Consider the following 16,943-nt stretch of genomic DNA (forward strand, 5'->3'; position numbering starts at 1 on the left):
CTCTCAATAGCAGCCAAGCACAGCAATATTAATAAAAATCAGGCTGAAAAAGGAAAGGATCTCTTGGGGTTTATCACTTCTTTAAATGACTCATAGCAATTATCATATGCTATGTGTTTGCTTTTGTATAAATAGTTTTAAAACGCATGGCTAGTAGAGTACAGTCATTTGACAAAATGAAGAATTCACCACCAACAGTAGCACCAACTGTGGCTATTTATTACAAAGTTTCTCATTTCCTTTTTCATATGAGAAGTCTGCCTGGAAACACATTGGACGTGCTGAAGAAATGCATGCACTTACATAATAGTAGATCCTCATAATAATGCTGTACAGCCAAACGAAAAAAAAAATCACTAGCCCTAAAACAAGCAGTAGTTTAACTACAATCCTTCTAATAGCTTCTTCTTTTAAATAGAAACAAAGAAGAAATAATTCTAGCAGTAATCCAAATAATTCTACCTTTTTGTTTAGAATACTAATAAAAGAGCTTGTGATCAGTCCTTTGACTTCGCAAGTCAGAGAAGCCATAGAAGTACAAGTTACTCTTGATTTGGTGCAGAGCAGTGCTCAGATTCTAGTTCACAACACTACTGTCCAACTTCTGTAACATCATGAACATATTCACAATCTTTCCATTAATGACAAAAAAAAAATTTCCTAAGGACCTTTTCAAGCTTATTTTTTATAACCTTCCTTTTCTTTTTTTTTAGATGAAACATGAAATCAGTAAACAGACAACATCTTAAGAATTAAATAAAGCCTCAGATAATGACCAAATAACGCACAGTTCTCATCCCATACACGTACAGCGGAAGCATCCCTCACAGCATTCTACTAAGTGTAACTGGATAACTCAGTAGCAGTAAGTCAAAACCGAAAAAGTTACAAGTAGAAAACAGACAGCACTCCAGGATAAAAGGGAAGGTAGGTAATTCAGAGCCAGCATTACTGCAGCCATAAGAAGAAAGGTATAAAAATAAACCTCCAAACATCGTATAGGAGCACAGCACTGAACATCAATTCATACTTACGCAGAGGTGTGAAATTTTCCAGTCTGCAGCAGCATAAGAACTAGAAATATTTCTTAGATGAAAAGTATTTAGACCCAATTTCATTCCACTGAACCCTGCAGTATCTAGAAACAGGAATAACAATAATCTAACAGACTGAACAATCTGTGTGTAAGAAGAGCTCAAAGCATTAATCAAAACAAGCCATACTTACAAGCCAGGCAAGAAATGATACATGAAAAAAAAAAAAATTATTCCTTCTTTTAAATGTTAATTGTTCTTCCGGGGGAGCAACTAGAAATGAAGATACTCTAGTTTTATCAAGCACAAGTAAGCAACAATAGCATTGTTCAAACACCTCTGTAAGGGGTGAAGAAAGTAATTCCTGAAACAAAGACAAAAGTTGCAGTTTTTCTACCTGCAACTTATTATGTTTATAGGTATCAGAGAGAAAGAGACGATCTAGGCTTTTCAACTGAATCATCTCCAATATGGCAGAGTTGTCTCCCCTCTACATAACATTTAATAAATACTTCATCAAGTATTTCAGGGTAAGGGAAAGAGATGCATATTATTACAGACACATGACATGGCAAAACATGAACATGAAAATCTGTTGTGTTTCATCCCTCCAGGCTTAGAAACCAAGGAAGTATGCAGCAGCAGCAGCCAGTATAACAGCACCAGCCAACCAAAAATATTAATGATTATTATGATGAATAGCTGCCTTGCAGAAAAAGCAGTCTTTACAAGTGATTTTACAATACTGCAGTTGTTAAAAAATATTGACATGATGTGTCAATCAGAAACCAATTTCAAGTAGAACAAAAGTCACCTAAAAATGTGTTTTAAATCTATATTGTGAGCAGAACTAGACAGTAAAGTTTATCAGTTTAACACAAACACGGCACAGCACATCTCCCAGGGCTCAGCCAACAGAGGCAGATGACAGATGTCACAGCAGTTCACACCAAGCTACAAAGGGCCTTGAAACACCATTCAAGACTGCACATAATGTTACAGGGTGAAGACTTGAGCACCAGCTGAATCAACTATCCCTCACACATCAGAAATCAACTCTAGGAGCTGCATAGGAAAAATGTCACCATGCAGGTGTTCAGCTGCAGGGAGTACTTGCTCCTCCCTGGTGCTGCTGATAGCAGTGGCCTCATCTGAGGGTGGTGCACTACATTTGAGGTGCCAAGTGGCCAGGTGAGAGAGCTGCAGGAGGGGATGAACACACTGCCCAACAGCAAACATAACCAAGAGGTCCTGGGAGGTCTGCTGCTTGCTGAATGATGTTTTGGGAAGACTAAGGCTCATCCAATCCTCACACTATTGCACTTTCCCGCTTATCCATGGGACAACAGTGACCCTTCCAAAAAGCAGTTAGGGAGCAAATCAAATCAAGAGTACTATGGACAAGGTTGAAGAGTCCCAGGTGGTGTTTCTCAGTCTCTCCAGTGAGAGCCAAAAGGTTTAGGGCACAGTAGATGCATCCAGAGGTTCAATATGCCATTATTAGAAGAGCATTTACTGCTATGACCACAGAAACCTCTTTCAGGAACAAAGATGCATCTCACAAAGTGTGACAAGAGTACCTTTGTCACCAAGCACATTAAGCTTGTGAATAATATTTTAAACAAGGCATGGTGTAGAAAGGTTGTCACACTTAAGGGAAGTGAAAACACGGAGAACACATGACAGAGAAGGCTCTCACACTTCCCTTATAAAAGGGGCATGTCCGGAGGCTGCTCTCAAGTGCTGGCACCCAACCATACACAGCACGGGAAGTAACAGCAAGACTTAGTCCATGGGTGGTTGCAGAGCTATAACCTCACGGGAATTAGAGCGACAGTGAGACAGCTCATATGGCTGGATTACCGCAATGGATGGGTACAGGCTTTTGAGAAGAGCCGGGCTGGAAAGCTGAGCAACATGGGTTTCGATCTATGCAAAGGGCTGGCTACAAAACACACTGCTTTCCTTGGAACAAGTGACAAGAGAGAGAAGACCTTATGGGTAAGGACCAGAGAACAATCCAACATGGGTGATGCCACGCTAGATGCCTGCTACAGAGCTCCTGATTAAGAAGGGGAAGAAACCTTCATTCAAAAGCTGGAGGAAGTTTCATGATTGCAGGCCCTGGTATACACTGGGGTCTGAACCCACCGGCATCTGCTGGTAAGATGCGGCCAAGCACAAGATTTCCTGTGTGTGTTGAAAATGATTTCCCAGTGTAAGTGATCAAGGAGCCGACTAGCAAAGATGCTCTGCTGTACCTGTTGCTCACAAACAAGAAGAATCAGACAAAGATCTGGAAGTCAAGAGCAGTCTTGGCCACAGCAATCATGAAACCGCGGAGTTTAAAGTCCTGAGAAAAGTGAAGACATAGTACAGGGTACAGTGCAAGACCCAGTATGCACGGTTACAACATGGCACTTTAGGAGGGCAAATTTCAGCCTGCTCAGGTATCTTCTTGGTAGAATCTCATTGGGAGACCACCAGACAGTGAAGGGAAAGCCTGTGAGAGCTGGGTGATCTTCAAGGACAGCCTCCTCAAAGCACAAGAACTACTACTTGTGCATACAGGAATTCAAGTAGGCCTGACAATGAAGCAGCATAAAAGAAAAGAGAACTTGTGACTGAACTCAAAAGCAAAACAGACTACATGGAAGGTGGAAGCAGTGGTGGGAGGAATAAACAGACATTAGATAATCATGCAGTGGTCAAGTTAGATAAGACAAAGCTTTGCTGGAGTAGAAACTAACAATGGATGTAGAAGGACAGTACAACAGTACCTCCAAAACTGAAGTTATACAACAGAAACAGAAAATAGCTCTTTATACAGTAAGGTATGATATAGCATCTCCTATCCACCCTTTTCTTACAAACAGAAGAGGAAATTTGAAGAATCAGGGCTTCTAAATATGAACTTGAAGACTGGTCAGTTAGCAGTAAACATAATTTACTAGCTGTACAAGGTTACTCATAAGCCTGTCTAAAAGAAATCACATGTGCCTCTGCTTAGCATGACTTTTGAGATCCAGAACAGAGCAGCCTAAATCTCTTCATATAGCAACAAAATTTTTGCACTGAGAAGGAATAACATTCAAGAAATGGACAACAAACAAGACTCTATTACAACACCTCTATGAACACAGGTTTGCTTTAATTTATTTCTGTTCTTTGGTAACAGAGATATACAAACACGACAGCCTGATTAGAGATTTCTTCTGATTACACTCTGCTAGTGAAAGTCATGGTGTTCAGAAGTGGCACGTCTTCGGAGAGCAAATTCTTTGCTTTTTCTAGCAAGGAATAATTGATATAATTAATCTTGCCATAACTTAAATACATATAATGACTTAGCTGTCTTTTTCTTCATCCCAAAATAGATCCCAGTCAAGACATAGCAAGCACATATTTAGCAGACATTAGTCTTGGAAAATGCAGAGGAATCAGCGTAGCGCAACAATAAGTAGAGGGAAAAAAATAAAACCAAAAACCCTTCACTTTTCACTTTAGGGAAACATAATTTTTCAAGATATGCTGTCCATACACATTCTTAATGCACACATGTCCCCATAGTGAAAAGACAGTGATGGAAGAAAAGAGCCAAGTTTACATGCGAGTCTTCAGTCCTCTCCAACTAAAAGCAAACCCAAGTAGTATAGCAGCACTGTGGAAGGAACAGTAGCAGAGGGCAAAGCAGAAGGTCAAACAGCAGAATTGATAGAAAGGTGGGGGATGCTGCTCTGTAAGTAATTCCTCCTTCCTCTCTGTAGCCTCTGCCCACACACTTCATTCACAGGAAGCTCCAGTTTGTTTGAAAGCAGACTCCAGAAATTCTGTTAAACTGAGGCAACAGTTTGACAACAGGTGCCCAACCTGGAACCTTCCAGTGAAGACTCTCTTTTAGTTAAAAAAGTTCAAGTCTGTTTTTAAGTTTAAAAATATTCTGGTATTTCAGGATACTGTCTCAGCCACACTGCAAACAAGACAAGTCTAGATTCCTTCCAGTCCAACTACGTCTTATGAAAAAAAATCAGTACACCTTCTATATAATTTGTAAAAATTTAAACTTCCAGTGAGATTGGGTAAGAAGTACAAACAACAAAAAAATATCCACAAAAATTGAGTCACAGGAAATCTCAAAATCTTAAATTCTCTCCAGCAGGAATCCAGGGAGAATGACACACCTACACCTCACAAAATACCATATACTACATAGAGTTAGAAAAAAAGAAGATTTTAATAAGGTCCTACTCTTCCAAGTTGACACAGCACTCGCCAAAAATAGTCTTCAGTACCAAAGATTTGAAAGAGGTGGGGGAAAGGAAAGGTCTATCAAGTACACTACTAAACACAATTGCAGGACAAAGAGTCAAAGTCTAAAAAAACCCATAAATATACAATTTGAAAAGTGGATGCTGAAGGAGGGTACAAGATGATACAACAAGTACAGCACTATGAATACTTCTGCTAAAATGGGACTAATCAGAATTAATAAGCCAGGGGCACTTCAAGGTTATGAAACACTCCAGCATTGCTGAAATAAGACAACTTCTGCCAATATCCCCAAATAGGACAGTCATTCCATTACACAGCTTTGAGTTAATTTAGTTTAAGGCACTGGAATAGGAAAAAGTCTCAGTTCAAGCTAAGCAGCCTTCCTGAGACTTAAGTCACAAGAGCATCCAGACTGTCAGATACAACACTACAGACCAATATACTGAAACATTACTTCACGTAACATAAGGTGTACAAAGGCTACAGAGCTCCACTCATGTGACACTGGACAATTTACAGAGGTAGTTGTAATATCCATAAAGCACAACCATTCATTCTTTTTTTTGTACATTTATGAAAAAGGAATAGCCTTCCTGCGGTACAATCCTGGAATTGTTACAAGAAGAATAAAATGTTTAGCCTTCTCTGTAGATAAAGAGATAATAATATAACTATAAGCCATGCTCTAAAGAGAAAATGACTGAAAAGACTCGAAGAAAGAAAGTTTTCAAAACCTTAAGTAAATAGGCATGCTGATTTTAACTAAAATGGCTCCATCTACTGGTTAAAACACATCTCCTGTGTCATGACATGCTCGCTCTATTGCAGTAAATTTAACTCCCAGTGAAACAAGGAATTCAGAAGGCACCAAGCACAAACTAACACGGACTCTTACACAGATGGTTCTAATAACCATTGAGATATGCTGGCAAGGTAGATTTGGGATGCTTACATAACTGTTTATTCTCAGTAATGCAAAAAGGAACTTGTAAGATGACAAGACTGACTTCTTAAAAGCAAATACTGCACTTTTTAAAAAACAATGTAACATTTTCACCTACTGCTAATTGTGCAAATTTAAAAAACATATTTAAGAATATTTTAAGACCATCTGCAGAAGAATCAATAGTCTTATTTTTGCATTCATTACTGATCCACAGGGTTAAATAATTAGTGCTGCTTTTATCCATGTGCTTTTAACAAAAATCTCATTTGAATTTCACTATTAACATCACTACTTCAAAACATTAGCTAGATTGCTACCTTAATTTTCTTAATTTTAGCAAAAGCCTGAAATGTTGCCCTAGCGGCCACGAAGGCTGACCACCTCAGGAACCCGAACATATGTAAATCTATTGTATCTGATGAGATGCACCCCAGAACTCTGACAGAACTGGCTGACGTGGGGGCCAAGCCACTCTCTATGACACCTGAAAAATCACTGCAGTCAGGAGAACCCCCTGGTGACAGGAAGAAGGGTTAAATCATTCCCATTTTTCAAAAGGGTAAGAAAGATGACCCTGGGAACTACTGACCTTTCAGCCACATCTCCATGCCTGGGAAGATTAAGGAAAAGATCCTCCTAGAAGCTACGCTAAAGCACATGGAGGAGATTATTGGCAGCCAGCATAGCTTCACCAGAGGCAAGTCCTGCCTGACCAACCTAGTGGCTTTCTATGATGGGGTAACCACTGCAGTGGACACAAGTAAACCAACAGATGTAATCTATCTGGACTTTTGTAAAGCCTTTGATGAGGTCCTTCACAACATCCTTCTTTCTAAATTGGAGAGATAGAGATTTGATGGGTGGACTGTTCAGTGGATTAGGAATTGGCTGGACAGTTGCATTAAGAGAGTAGTGGCCAATGGCTCAATATCCAGATAGAGATCTGGGACAAGCGCTGTCCCTGAGGGATCCCTACTGGGACCATTGCTGTTTAATATCTTCATCAATGATATAGATAGCGAGTTTGAGTGCACCCTCAGAAAGTTTGCAGATGACACACCAAGCTGAGTGGTGCAGTTGTCATATCAGGAAGACAGGACATCATCCAGAAGGACCTAGATAAGCTGAAGCGGGCCTGTGCGAATCTCATGAGGTTCAACAGGGCCAAGTGTAAGGTCCTGCACCTGGGTCAGGGCAATCCCTGTTTTCAGTACACGATGGGGGATGATGTGATTGTGAACAGCCCTGCAGAGAAGGACTTGGGTGTGCCAATTGATGAGAAGCTCGACATGAGCCAGCAATGTGCGCTGGCAGCCCAGAAGGCAAACTGTATCCTGGGCAGCATCCCATGGCTAGAAGGGTGAGGGAGGCAATTCCGACCCTCCTCTCCCCTGTTGTGAGACCCTACCTGGAGTATCGTGTCCAGTTCTGAAATCCTCAACATAAGGATATAGAACTGTTGGAACAGGGCCAAAGGAGGGTTACAGAGACGATCAGAGGGCCGGAGCACCTCTGCTATGAGGACAAGCTAAGAGAGTTGGGGTTGTTCGGCCTGGAGGAGAGAAGGCTCCAAGGAGACCTTACAGCAGCCTTCCAATACCTGAAGGGGGCATGCAAGAAAGCTGGGGAGGGACTTTTAACAAGGGCATGTAGTGATAGGACTAGGGGGAATGGCTATAAACTGGAGAGGGGAAGATTTAGACTAGACATTAGGAAGAAATTCTTGATATGAGGCTGGTGAGGTACTAGCAGAGGTCGTCAGGGAAGTTGTGGATGCTTCATCCCAGAAGCGTTCAAGGCCAGGTTGGATGGGACCTTGAGCAGCCTGATCCAGTGGGACGTGTCTCTGCCCATGGCAGGGGGCGTTGAAACTGGATGATCTTTAAGGTCCCTTCCAACTCAAGCCACTCGATGATTCTATGTGTATATACAAATGTTAAAATTAAAGCGGTAGCCCATCACATAGCCACTTCAGAAAAAACACAGGGATGCTAATGCCCACTTCAGTAAGATATGGCAGATGACATTACTTTAACAGCTTTGATTAGGAAAGTTAGAAGGAGAAGCCTGGAAATACGCCCTTCTGCAACAAGAGCCACTTTCAGTTCTATCATCATCTGCAGCAGAATAATGATAAAACCAGATTTGTTTCATTGAAAGAAAAAGAAGACAAAGAAGCCCATTACTTAGCCATACCGCATGGTCTATGACCTTGTGAAGTAGTATCAAATACTAAAGGAAAAAAGCTCCCATCTACTTCTTTTTAGACAACAAAGTATTTTTTAAATATTAAACTAGTACCTGCAAAATACCTAGAAACAGAACTGCAGTATAGGTTCCTTTAAATGTTTAGAGTTACTGCAAAGAAACCAACTGAACTATTTGGTAACAAACACCATAAGGACAAAAGCTAGAACCAAGACCACTAGTATGCAGTATCAAGCATTTTAATATCATCACTGCAACTGTGAAACTTAACCACTGTCAAGAAAGCAACACACTAACACGGTCCACTCCTATTTGAACAAACCTAAAAAGAAGGACCATAAGTAGCTGTTGAGGGAAGAGGAAAAACAATACAAGAATAGAACAACGCCTCCTCACACTCTCACAGCCTCCAGCTATTTTCACCTCAGACTTCCCAAGGCTATTGCTCATCTATTTCCTAACCTCAATGGATCTGTCTTCCAATGTTTGCTCAACCTTCCCTTAAGTCCACAAAAACTTCCTGTGTATATGCTGCATAATAAGCATACCCATGAATTCCCTACACTGAGTGAAGAATCACCTCATTTTGTTTGGTCCAAACTGAGTGCCTAACTCTGGTTAAACTGTGTACTACCTCTTAATATTTTCACCTGGTCTCTCCACAGGAGTTTTACGGAGCCTTATTATACCACTGTCATATCATCTCTACAAGGCTGACAAGTCCTAGCCTCTTAAATCAATTCTCATCTAGGAACGAATTCATATCTTGTAGCCCTTCAGTGAACCCTTTTCCAATAATGATCCATCGTTTCAAAGATAAGAAGCAAACCAGCTTCCAGTATGTGGGGTATGAAAGAACCTTGGATTTATGCAGTTGCACATCTTTTTTTCTATTGTATTCTCTATTTGTCCCACGTGTTCTGATCACCAGCTGCTCTCCAGTTCTAATAACTCTATCAGGTATATTTCACATGTTCCTTCCAACCTTCATGTACACATTGACAACAAGCAGCCTCCTCAAAATACCAATGTCCTAAACACTTGACGATTCTCTTCTTTAAGACTGGACCTAAAATACAAAACAAGCATGGTTAAAGGATATTTGATACTTTTGACAAAATAATTCTAGTGGGGAGAGGGTTAACTGACAGAAGCAGTCCTCCATACAAGAAGCACCAGAGCTCACTTGTTACATATGTAATACTACATAAACACAGAAGGACATGATTTACCAGCATTAGAGGAAAGAAGAAAAGGAAGCGTTAGGGAGTTTTTTGTTTGATCATGCTTCTGTATTTTTAAGCCACAGCACTTAAGTTCTCACATTTGACTGACACTTTCTACAAAGTCCTTTTATCTTACAGAGATGTTTATTTCCAAAAAAGCAATGCATGTGTTAGCAGTTTCAGCAAGCTCTGCTTGCAGGAATGTGGCCTGTACTATCAGAAGCAAAGGATTAGAAAAGTTAAGTCAAATTGTATTGTCGAAAATCTTCATATTTTAGATTAAGTAGCTTTCATGTATGTAAAATTACACCTCTTGCATACAAAGCCCACAACAAATCCATCGCTGCTACACTATGTAATTGCCCAAAGACCAGCATGTCCCACCTTTTCCATTCACATCATGTGCTTTCCCTAGAAATTCCAATTTCCTAGTTCCTACCAATTTTTCTGCTGTCTTCATTTTCTAACCATTAGAGTTTTGTCTCAGTTGCAGTCACCTCCTGAATATACTTTGGCACCAAGATCAGGCTCCTGGCAAGGCATTGCCATTGCAAGGAAACCAACTCAGACCACTCCACTAAGCACCTCTGTTCAAAACACCTACATCAAAAATAAGCTGCTGTACTACTGCATGATCATGTCTCTGTTCAAAAAGCACCCAGACATTTTCTGTTACAACAGAACCTAAGCGACTCCTGCCAGGCCTGACAAAGATGTGCTCAGGGCACACTAACTTCCATGAAGTCTGTAGTCCTCTGTTCATTTGGATCCACGTGAGGGTAACCATTAGTCTGTCACTTTAGGCCCATACACTTGAAGTCCAACGCTTCTGCAACTCGCTCCACACAGTCTGGCACCTCCTTATTAGATGGGAGCATTGTCATGCCAGTTCAGAAAAGATACCTACTAGAGTGAGGCAAAGTAGTTTTAACACTAATTAAACCTACCAAGCAGCCTGCTCTTAGCAAAAGTTTGGCTAGAACAAGCTAACAAAAATTAGGAATATGCATTTTTGGGGCAGAAACCAGAAGGTGTAGAAGCAGTGAAGACTAGTACTACAAAACCTTTAGAGGCAAGCACATACATTAATCATAGAATCACCAGGTTGGAAAAGACCCACCGGATCATCGAGTCCAACCATTCCTATCAATCACTAAACCATGGCCCTGAGCACCTTGTCTACCTGTCCTTTAAACACCTCCAGGGATGGTAACTCAACCACCTCCCTGGGCAGCTTGTTCCAGTGCCCAATGACCTTCTCCGTGAAAAGTTTTTTTCTGATATCTAGTCTGAACCTCCCCTGTCGGAGCTTGAGGCCATTCCCTCTTGTCCTGTCCCCTGTCACTTGGGAGAAGAGGCCAGCACCCTCCTCTCCACAACCTCTTTCAGGTAGTTGTAGAGAGCAATAAGGTCTCCCCTCAGCCTTCTCTTCTCCAGGCTAAATAACCCCAACTCCCTCAGCCGCTCCTCGAATTTCTGAAACCAACACACAAAGACTGTAATAACCCAAGGAATTTGCAAAATTCATGGACCTTTGAACCACTAAGCTATCAACCCTCCTGTTGTAACAAAGGAAAGACACACTAAACGTACTGATGTCACGCGAAGCTGGCACTTTATTAGATCGCTGGTTTTATTAAACGTGACTCAAGCCTCTCCTTGAGGAGTAGTGGAAAGATGATGAAAACTCACATGTTCCCAGCGCTATTTCTCCGTCCCTCGCGGCATTCTTTGTCTCACAAACCACCCACCCCTCCTTCTTCAGGCACCGAAAACCAAGTCGCCCTGCGACACCTTTTCGAAGGAGGCCTTGAGGGAGAGCATCGGAGTGAGGGCTCGCAGCTCCCCAGCCCAACGCAGACTCTGCGCCGCCTGAAGGGAGGGGAAAATCACACCCGCGGAACCACATGTATTTTTTCAGCAGCGCAGGAAGCAAGGCAGAGAGCCTCTGTCTCCTGGGGGGAGGAGAACGACCCCCGAGCTCCCCAGTTTTTCCCCATCCTCGGCTCCCTAAAGCCCGGGGGAGCCCGTCCCCACGCCCCGAGCCATGCGTGCGCGCTTCTCCCTCGCCCAGGAACTCGTCAGCGAGAAGGAAGGCGGGGGTGGGGGGCGGAAAGCAAGGCAGAAAGGCGAGGCCGGCGGCAGCACCGCGCGAACCCCCACAAAGGAAGGAGGGAGAGAGGGAAGGAGAGAGGGAGGGAGAGAGAGAGGGAGACTCGCCGGAGCCGCCGGCGGAACAAAAGCGGCGCCGGCGCGCGCGAGGGCGGCACGTGGGCGGGACGCGGAGGGTCCCCCCGGGCGAAGGGAGAGCCCTCCGGGGCGCCCGCAGCGCGCACACGCCCTCCACCCCTCGCGTTACCGTGGTGAGCAACGGCCTCATCTGCTCGCCCGCCCGCTCCTCTTCCATCGCGGAACGGACGGGAGCCCGCCGAGCCGCCCCTCCGCGCCGGACCCGGGCCGGCCGCCACTCTGCCGAGCCGCGCGCCGCGGGGTAGGGGGTGGAGGCGGGGGAGGCTGAGCCCGCACCGACCCGGCGCGCCCCGCGCCCGCCCGCAGCCAATGGGAGCGAGAGCCGCGCCCCCGCCCTCCCCGAACCGCCCCCCTCCCCACCGGGAGGGCGGGGCGCGCGGGCCCGCGCGGAGCCGCGTGGCGGGGAGCGGGGCTGGGGGGGCGCGGGAGGGGGAGCTCCGCGGGTTCGAGGCTCCCCGGCGCACGGCGCCGCTTCCCGCTGGAGGGTGGCTTCTGCCAAGCTGTTCCCACGCCAGCTGAAAATTTCCATGCCGGGTGCCTGCCTCAGGCTGATCTTTTTATATATTTTTATATTTTTAATATTTTTTTAACAGAAAAAAATGGGCAACCAAAATGATTCCCTCATTTCCAAAAAACAATATCATTCGCTCTTCTATAAATGCAAGGATGACAGGGAACGGCCTCGAGTGGTGCCAGGGGAGGTTGACACTGGATGTTAGGAAAAGTTCCTTCACCGAAAGGGTTATCTGGCACTGGAGCAGGGTGGTGGTTGAATCACCTAGAGGCGGGTTAAAAGGCAGGTTGATGAAGGGCTTAGGGATATGATTCTGTAGTGGACAGGTACAAGTTGGCTTGATGATCTCAAAGGTCTTTACCAGCCCAGCGATTCTATGATCCTGTGATTGCATGAAATATTCCAACAATCCTTTACGCAGAGACTGGTGGGGGTAGTGTCAAGGTCATGCTTTTGGCTGGCTCTGACGGCTCCAGCAAAAGCTTTTAGAGTCATCGAATCGTTGAGGTTGGAAAAGACCTCCAAGATCATCCAGCTCAACTGTCAGCCCAACACAAGAAGAAAGAAACAGCTGTTTACGCTTGTCTGGTGGAGATCGCTTTTGCCTTATCTGTCTCTGTGAAGATGTCACCCTCCTTGGAGACATTCAGTTCTGAGCACCTCATACCAGTAGGGCCTCAACTGGTGCCAGAGGAGGTTTATTGGATATTAGATGGATATTAGAAAAAAGTTCTTTACCAAAAGAATGGTTAAGTGGTGGAGTCTCTTTACCAGGAGTTGTTCAAAAAATGTGTTGACGTGGCACTTCAGGACATGGTTTAGTAGGCACGGTAGTACTGAACCGATGGTTGGACTTGATGATCTTAGAGGTGTTTTCCAGCCATTGTGATTCTGTGATTCTGTGACTGAACACACATATACACTGCAGGTGAACTATCCCTTCGTGCTCCCTAGGTTTGTATCACCCTGGCGTTCCCCCTTCAAACTACACCCAATGCAGTTTGGGGGGAGTTGTTGCATGCTGTCGCCCATTTTTGCCCCCTGAAACCCTGCCTGACCAGGAGGTAGCTTTTATTTGCTCCAGATTTCTGGACTGAATTGTCAACGACACAACGAGTCGATGCACACCAGTGGGGCAGAGGTGTTACGCAGCTCCACGTGTTCAGTACAGCCAATACCCTGGACCACTTTCAGGATGCTTTGGGCTTGGTGCTTACTTGTTACATACACCATGTGAACTCTGAATGGCTCAGAAGTATCAGGAAGAAAATACCACTGAATTCACTCCATGCCCCCCACCAACTTGTTTCTGAAAGTGATAATTCTGGGTAGGTCACTTGAAGAGCGGCACAGAGGTTTTGGGATCAGACTGGGATCACAAGAGATGCAGTGCGAAAGAGAAGGCAGGCTGACTGACACAGCTATGACACAGTCAAGACACAGCAAGACAAGGGGATCAAAATTAGACTGGGACTCAAACAAGCTCTCTCAAATGGAGATAACAGAGCTGCTGGTCTTATCAGTAGCTTTAGAAGCAGGAAATGAAAAGAACGTGTGCATCAGCAAACACTGTGCTGGACTAAGAACACTATAAAAGAAGGCTCTGCAGAGCCTGTGGACAAAAATGTAAACCTGGCTGTGGAGGCAAACCAGGCCTCTCTAGTGCCTACCAGCAGGAGGCTGAGCACGGCTGTAGAGACCTGCCTGCTTTGGAGGCTGGCATCAGGCAAGCAAAAGGCTCTGGACCTTTGCGTTAGCATGGGCAAGAAGAGCTGGTTGGTAACCAGTAGTCCTCTATCTGCTTTTCAGGAAAGGCTTTGCCAGAGACAGATTAGCTTGCAGATGAAAACAGAACTCCTGATCCAAACAAGTTGCAGGAAGCTTTCAAATGAATGACTTGGCATGGGTCTACACCAGGTCACTATAACCTGTACTTGGAGGAACACACTATTAGTGTAAGCTACACCTGTCTAGCTGTACTGAGGACATCAAGTAAGGCAAGCTGCATGGTACTGATTGAACTGGGAGCAATCTTATCACGCTCTTCAATCAAAGATTATGACCTGAATCAGATCTCAGCTGAGTTTGAACAGATGATAGAAATAAAGCACCACAAAAACAATAACCTAGATATCAAGTGCCTTGATAAACCTGCAGTATAACTGTAACCAATTCTGTCCATTCTTCTTCCAGGAACAGGACTGGCAGAGTTTCAACTTAGATAAACCAATGAAAATGATCTTTCACAAGACAGCATGGGTATAATGGGGATGGATTGAAACTTCAGGTCCCACGTAATTAGTGCTAAATAGGTGCTTTGGGAGGCAGATCACAGAGATCCTCCTTTGATACTGGGATGAACACAACCCATTTTCAGAAGCACAGAACCTTTCTGTTCTCTGGGGACTCAGCCCAGTGAACAGTAATATCTAAAGTAAGGGCTTCCCATAATGTACACTAAACTACAGCATTTGGTGAGGTTCCTCAGGGAACAGCAGACACAGTGTTTCTAAAAACTGAGCCAGAGAGACAAGAATGTTTAGTCTGTCAAAAAGGAGACTATTGACATGAATTTCAGTTAGGTTTTGGCAGTAGAGGATGTTTCTTCTCCATTAACCTCTTGATCTCTGAAGAGGGATCTCTGATGAGATGCTGTAACAGTCTTTTCCCTGGCATCAACAAATACCCAACAGACAGATCAAGGTGCAGTAGGGCAGTAAGGCCTTGCATTTATTCATCATGCTTCCTTTGGCACACTATAGGGTGAACAAGTTCTCCAAGTGAACACCCAGTCATTTGCTGAGCCGAAAAACTTGTTTGCTCACTGCATTCCATCTGGTCATCATATGTATAGTTAAAGCAGAAAAGGCCAGAGTAGCTTCACCATCCCATGCTGCCCAAGTGAAAAGAAAGTGATGTCTCTGTTCACATCAAGTTGACTAGGATTTCATAATATGCAAAACTTACCTTTCCCAAAAGCCGTTATTGAAATAGAAACAGGACAGCTTTATACATACAAGCTTAATTGCAACTGTCACTGACACTCCAGGTGACATAGGAAAGGAGATGGATAGGGCTCATGTGGCACTGAAGAAGTGGATCATGAGTATTTTAAATAAGATAATGTACCTGGTCCACCAAGAAGGGCCTGATGGTGCTCTTCCTCCATTCCTCTTCCTCCTTCTACTCCCTCCACCCTCACCCCCACATTCTTGGACATGGATGGAAGAGGCAGAAATTGTTGGAAGAGACAGATCTCTGATCAGGAAGTTGCCTGCCTTCTTGAGGCAGAGCCATCAGTGTCAGCTTTGCACTTTACTCTCATGCTGTTTAATTTCTTGCCAACTATCAGAGCTCAAAGGAAGGAAGTTAGGGGCTGATAAAAGCACCTTCCATTCAGTGTGACACCAGCATCCGATCCACTACAGTCATCAGCTGCTCTGGCAAGTATGACCTCTGGCAGGAAGTTACCACAGACCCCGTGAACAGGATGAAGAGATGGTGTTTGATGGGATAACTGCAATAACCATTACTTCTACTGAAGCAGAATCTCTCAAGTTTTTTGTCTGTTAATACTGTCTGTTCGTACAGGCTGACACAGAATTATTAACGAAAACATTGGCAGCTTTAATAGTGGGGAACACGTGGTGCAGGTAATCACAAGACATTATTTTGGCAGCAGTAGTGCCCCTAAGAAGATGCCCAAGAATGGTGAAGGAAGAAAATGCTCGGAGTTGGTATTCCATAGTCTTTGTTACCTTTCCTCCTCGTAGAAAGCAGAAATAATCTCTGTCTAGAACAGAGTGTCAGACTAAGGAAGCATCAGTGGAAAGAGGAAAGGAGAGAGAGGCTGAGGTGTGAAGAAGATAAGGGACTGTCCCTTTTCTCACATTAGAGTAGAGCACCTGATGCTGGCAGTGGCAAACAGAAATTCAAGAAATAAATCCTAGGAGAGGTATGCAATAAGCAGTCAGCCAGTTCCTATAGTTGCACTAGCACAACGAACATTTAAATAAAAGTAACAGAAGGCAAATAAAAGGGATAATGACAATGAGACACAAATAGTAGTGCAAACTATCACAGGTACAGAAGGAAACAGGCAAGGGAAACACCTCAGGAGGGTGAGAAGACTGGCTCCAAGCAAAGAAGTGGAGTAAGCTTGGGGAGAAAGATGCGGATCTCTTGGGGATCAGAAAGGTATCAGATGTTAAGAGGGGGTGGCAGGGAGAAGGGTTGAGGAAAGAAACACACAAACTAGAGCTGCAAAAGGAGAAAGAGATGTTCTGGCCTAATGCTCTGACAGACAAAGAAAAGGGTCAAGGGAAAGAAGAGTTCTCTGCTAGAAGGCACAGTATAGCAGAAAAATTAAGGAGTCTTAGGACTCCTGCCAAAGTACTTTCTACATCACAATTTAGAAAATGAAACTTTCTCCTATGTGGTCAACTAAACAGTGCATACTTTACATACTGCATACTTGTTTGTCTAGTTCAGCC

General features: G+C 43.9%; 1 protein-coding gene across 2 annotated transcripts in view; it reads right to left on the minus strand.

Annotated features, from left to right (window-relative positions):
• Positions 1-12,138, minus strand: part of SLC4A7 (solute carrier family 4 member 7) — an 89,950-nt gene extending 77,812 nt beyond the window's left edge. Inside the window, exon 1 of one of the 2 annotated variants that reach the window (XM_069860062.1) lies at positions 12,046-12,138. In XM_069860062.1, coding sequence (XP_069716163.1) covers positions 12,046-12,093 — 48 coding nt within the window. In that variant the 5' untranslated portion in view covers positions 12,094-12,138. The remainder of the gene's footprint in view (positions 1-12,045) is intronic. The other variant, XM_069860064.1, reaches the window with a different exon arrangement.
• Between the last annotated feature and the right edge of the window lie 4,805 nt (positions 12,139-16,943).

The sequence above is a fragment of the Phaenicophaeus curvirostris genome, chromosome 6, assembly GCF_032191515.1.
Source record: "Phaenicophaeus curvirostris isolate KB17595 chromosome 6, BPBGC_Pcur_1.0, whole genome shotgun sequence".
Taxonomy (NCBI): domain Eukaryota; kingdom Metazoa; phylum Chordata; class Aves; order Cuculiformes; family Cuculidae; genus Phaenicophaeus; species Phaenicophaeus curvirostris.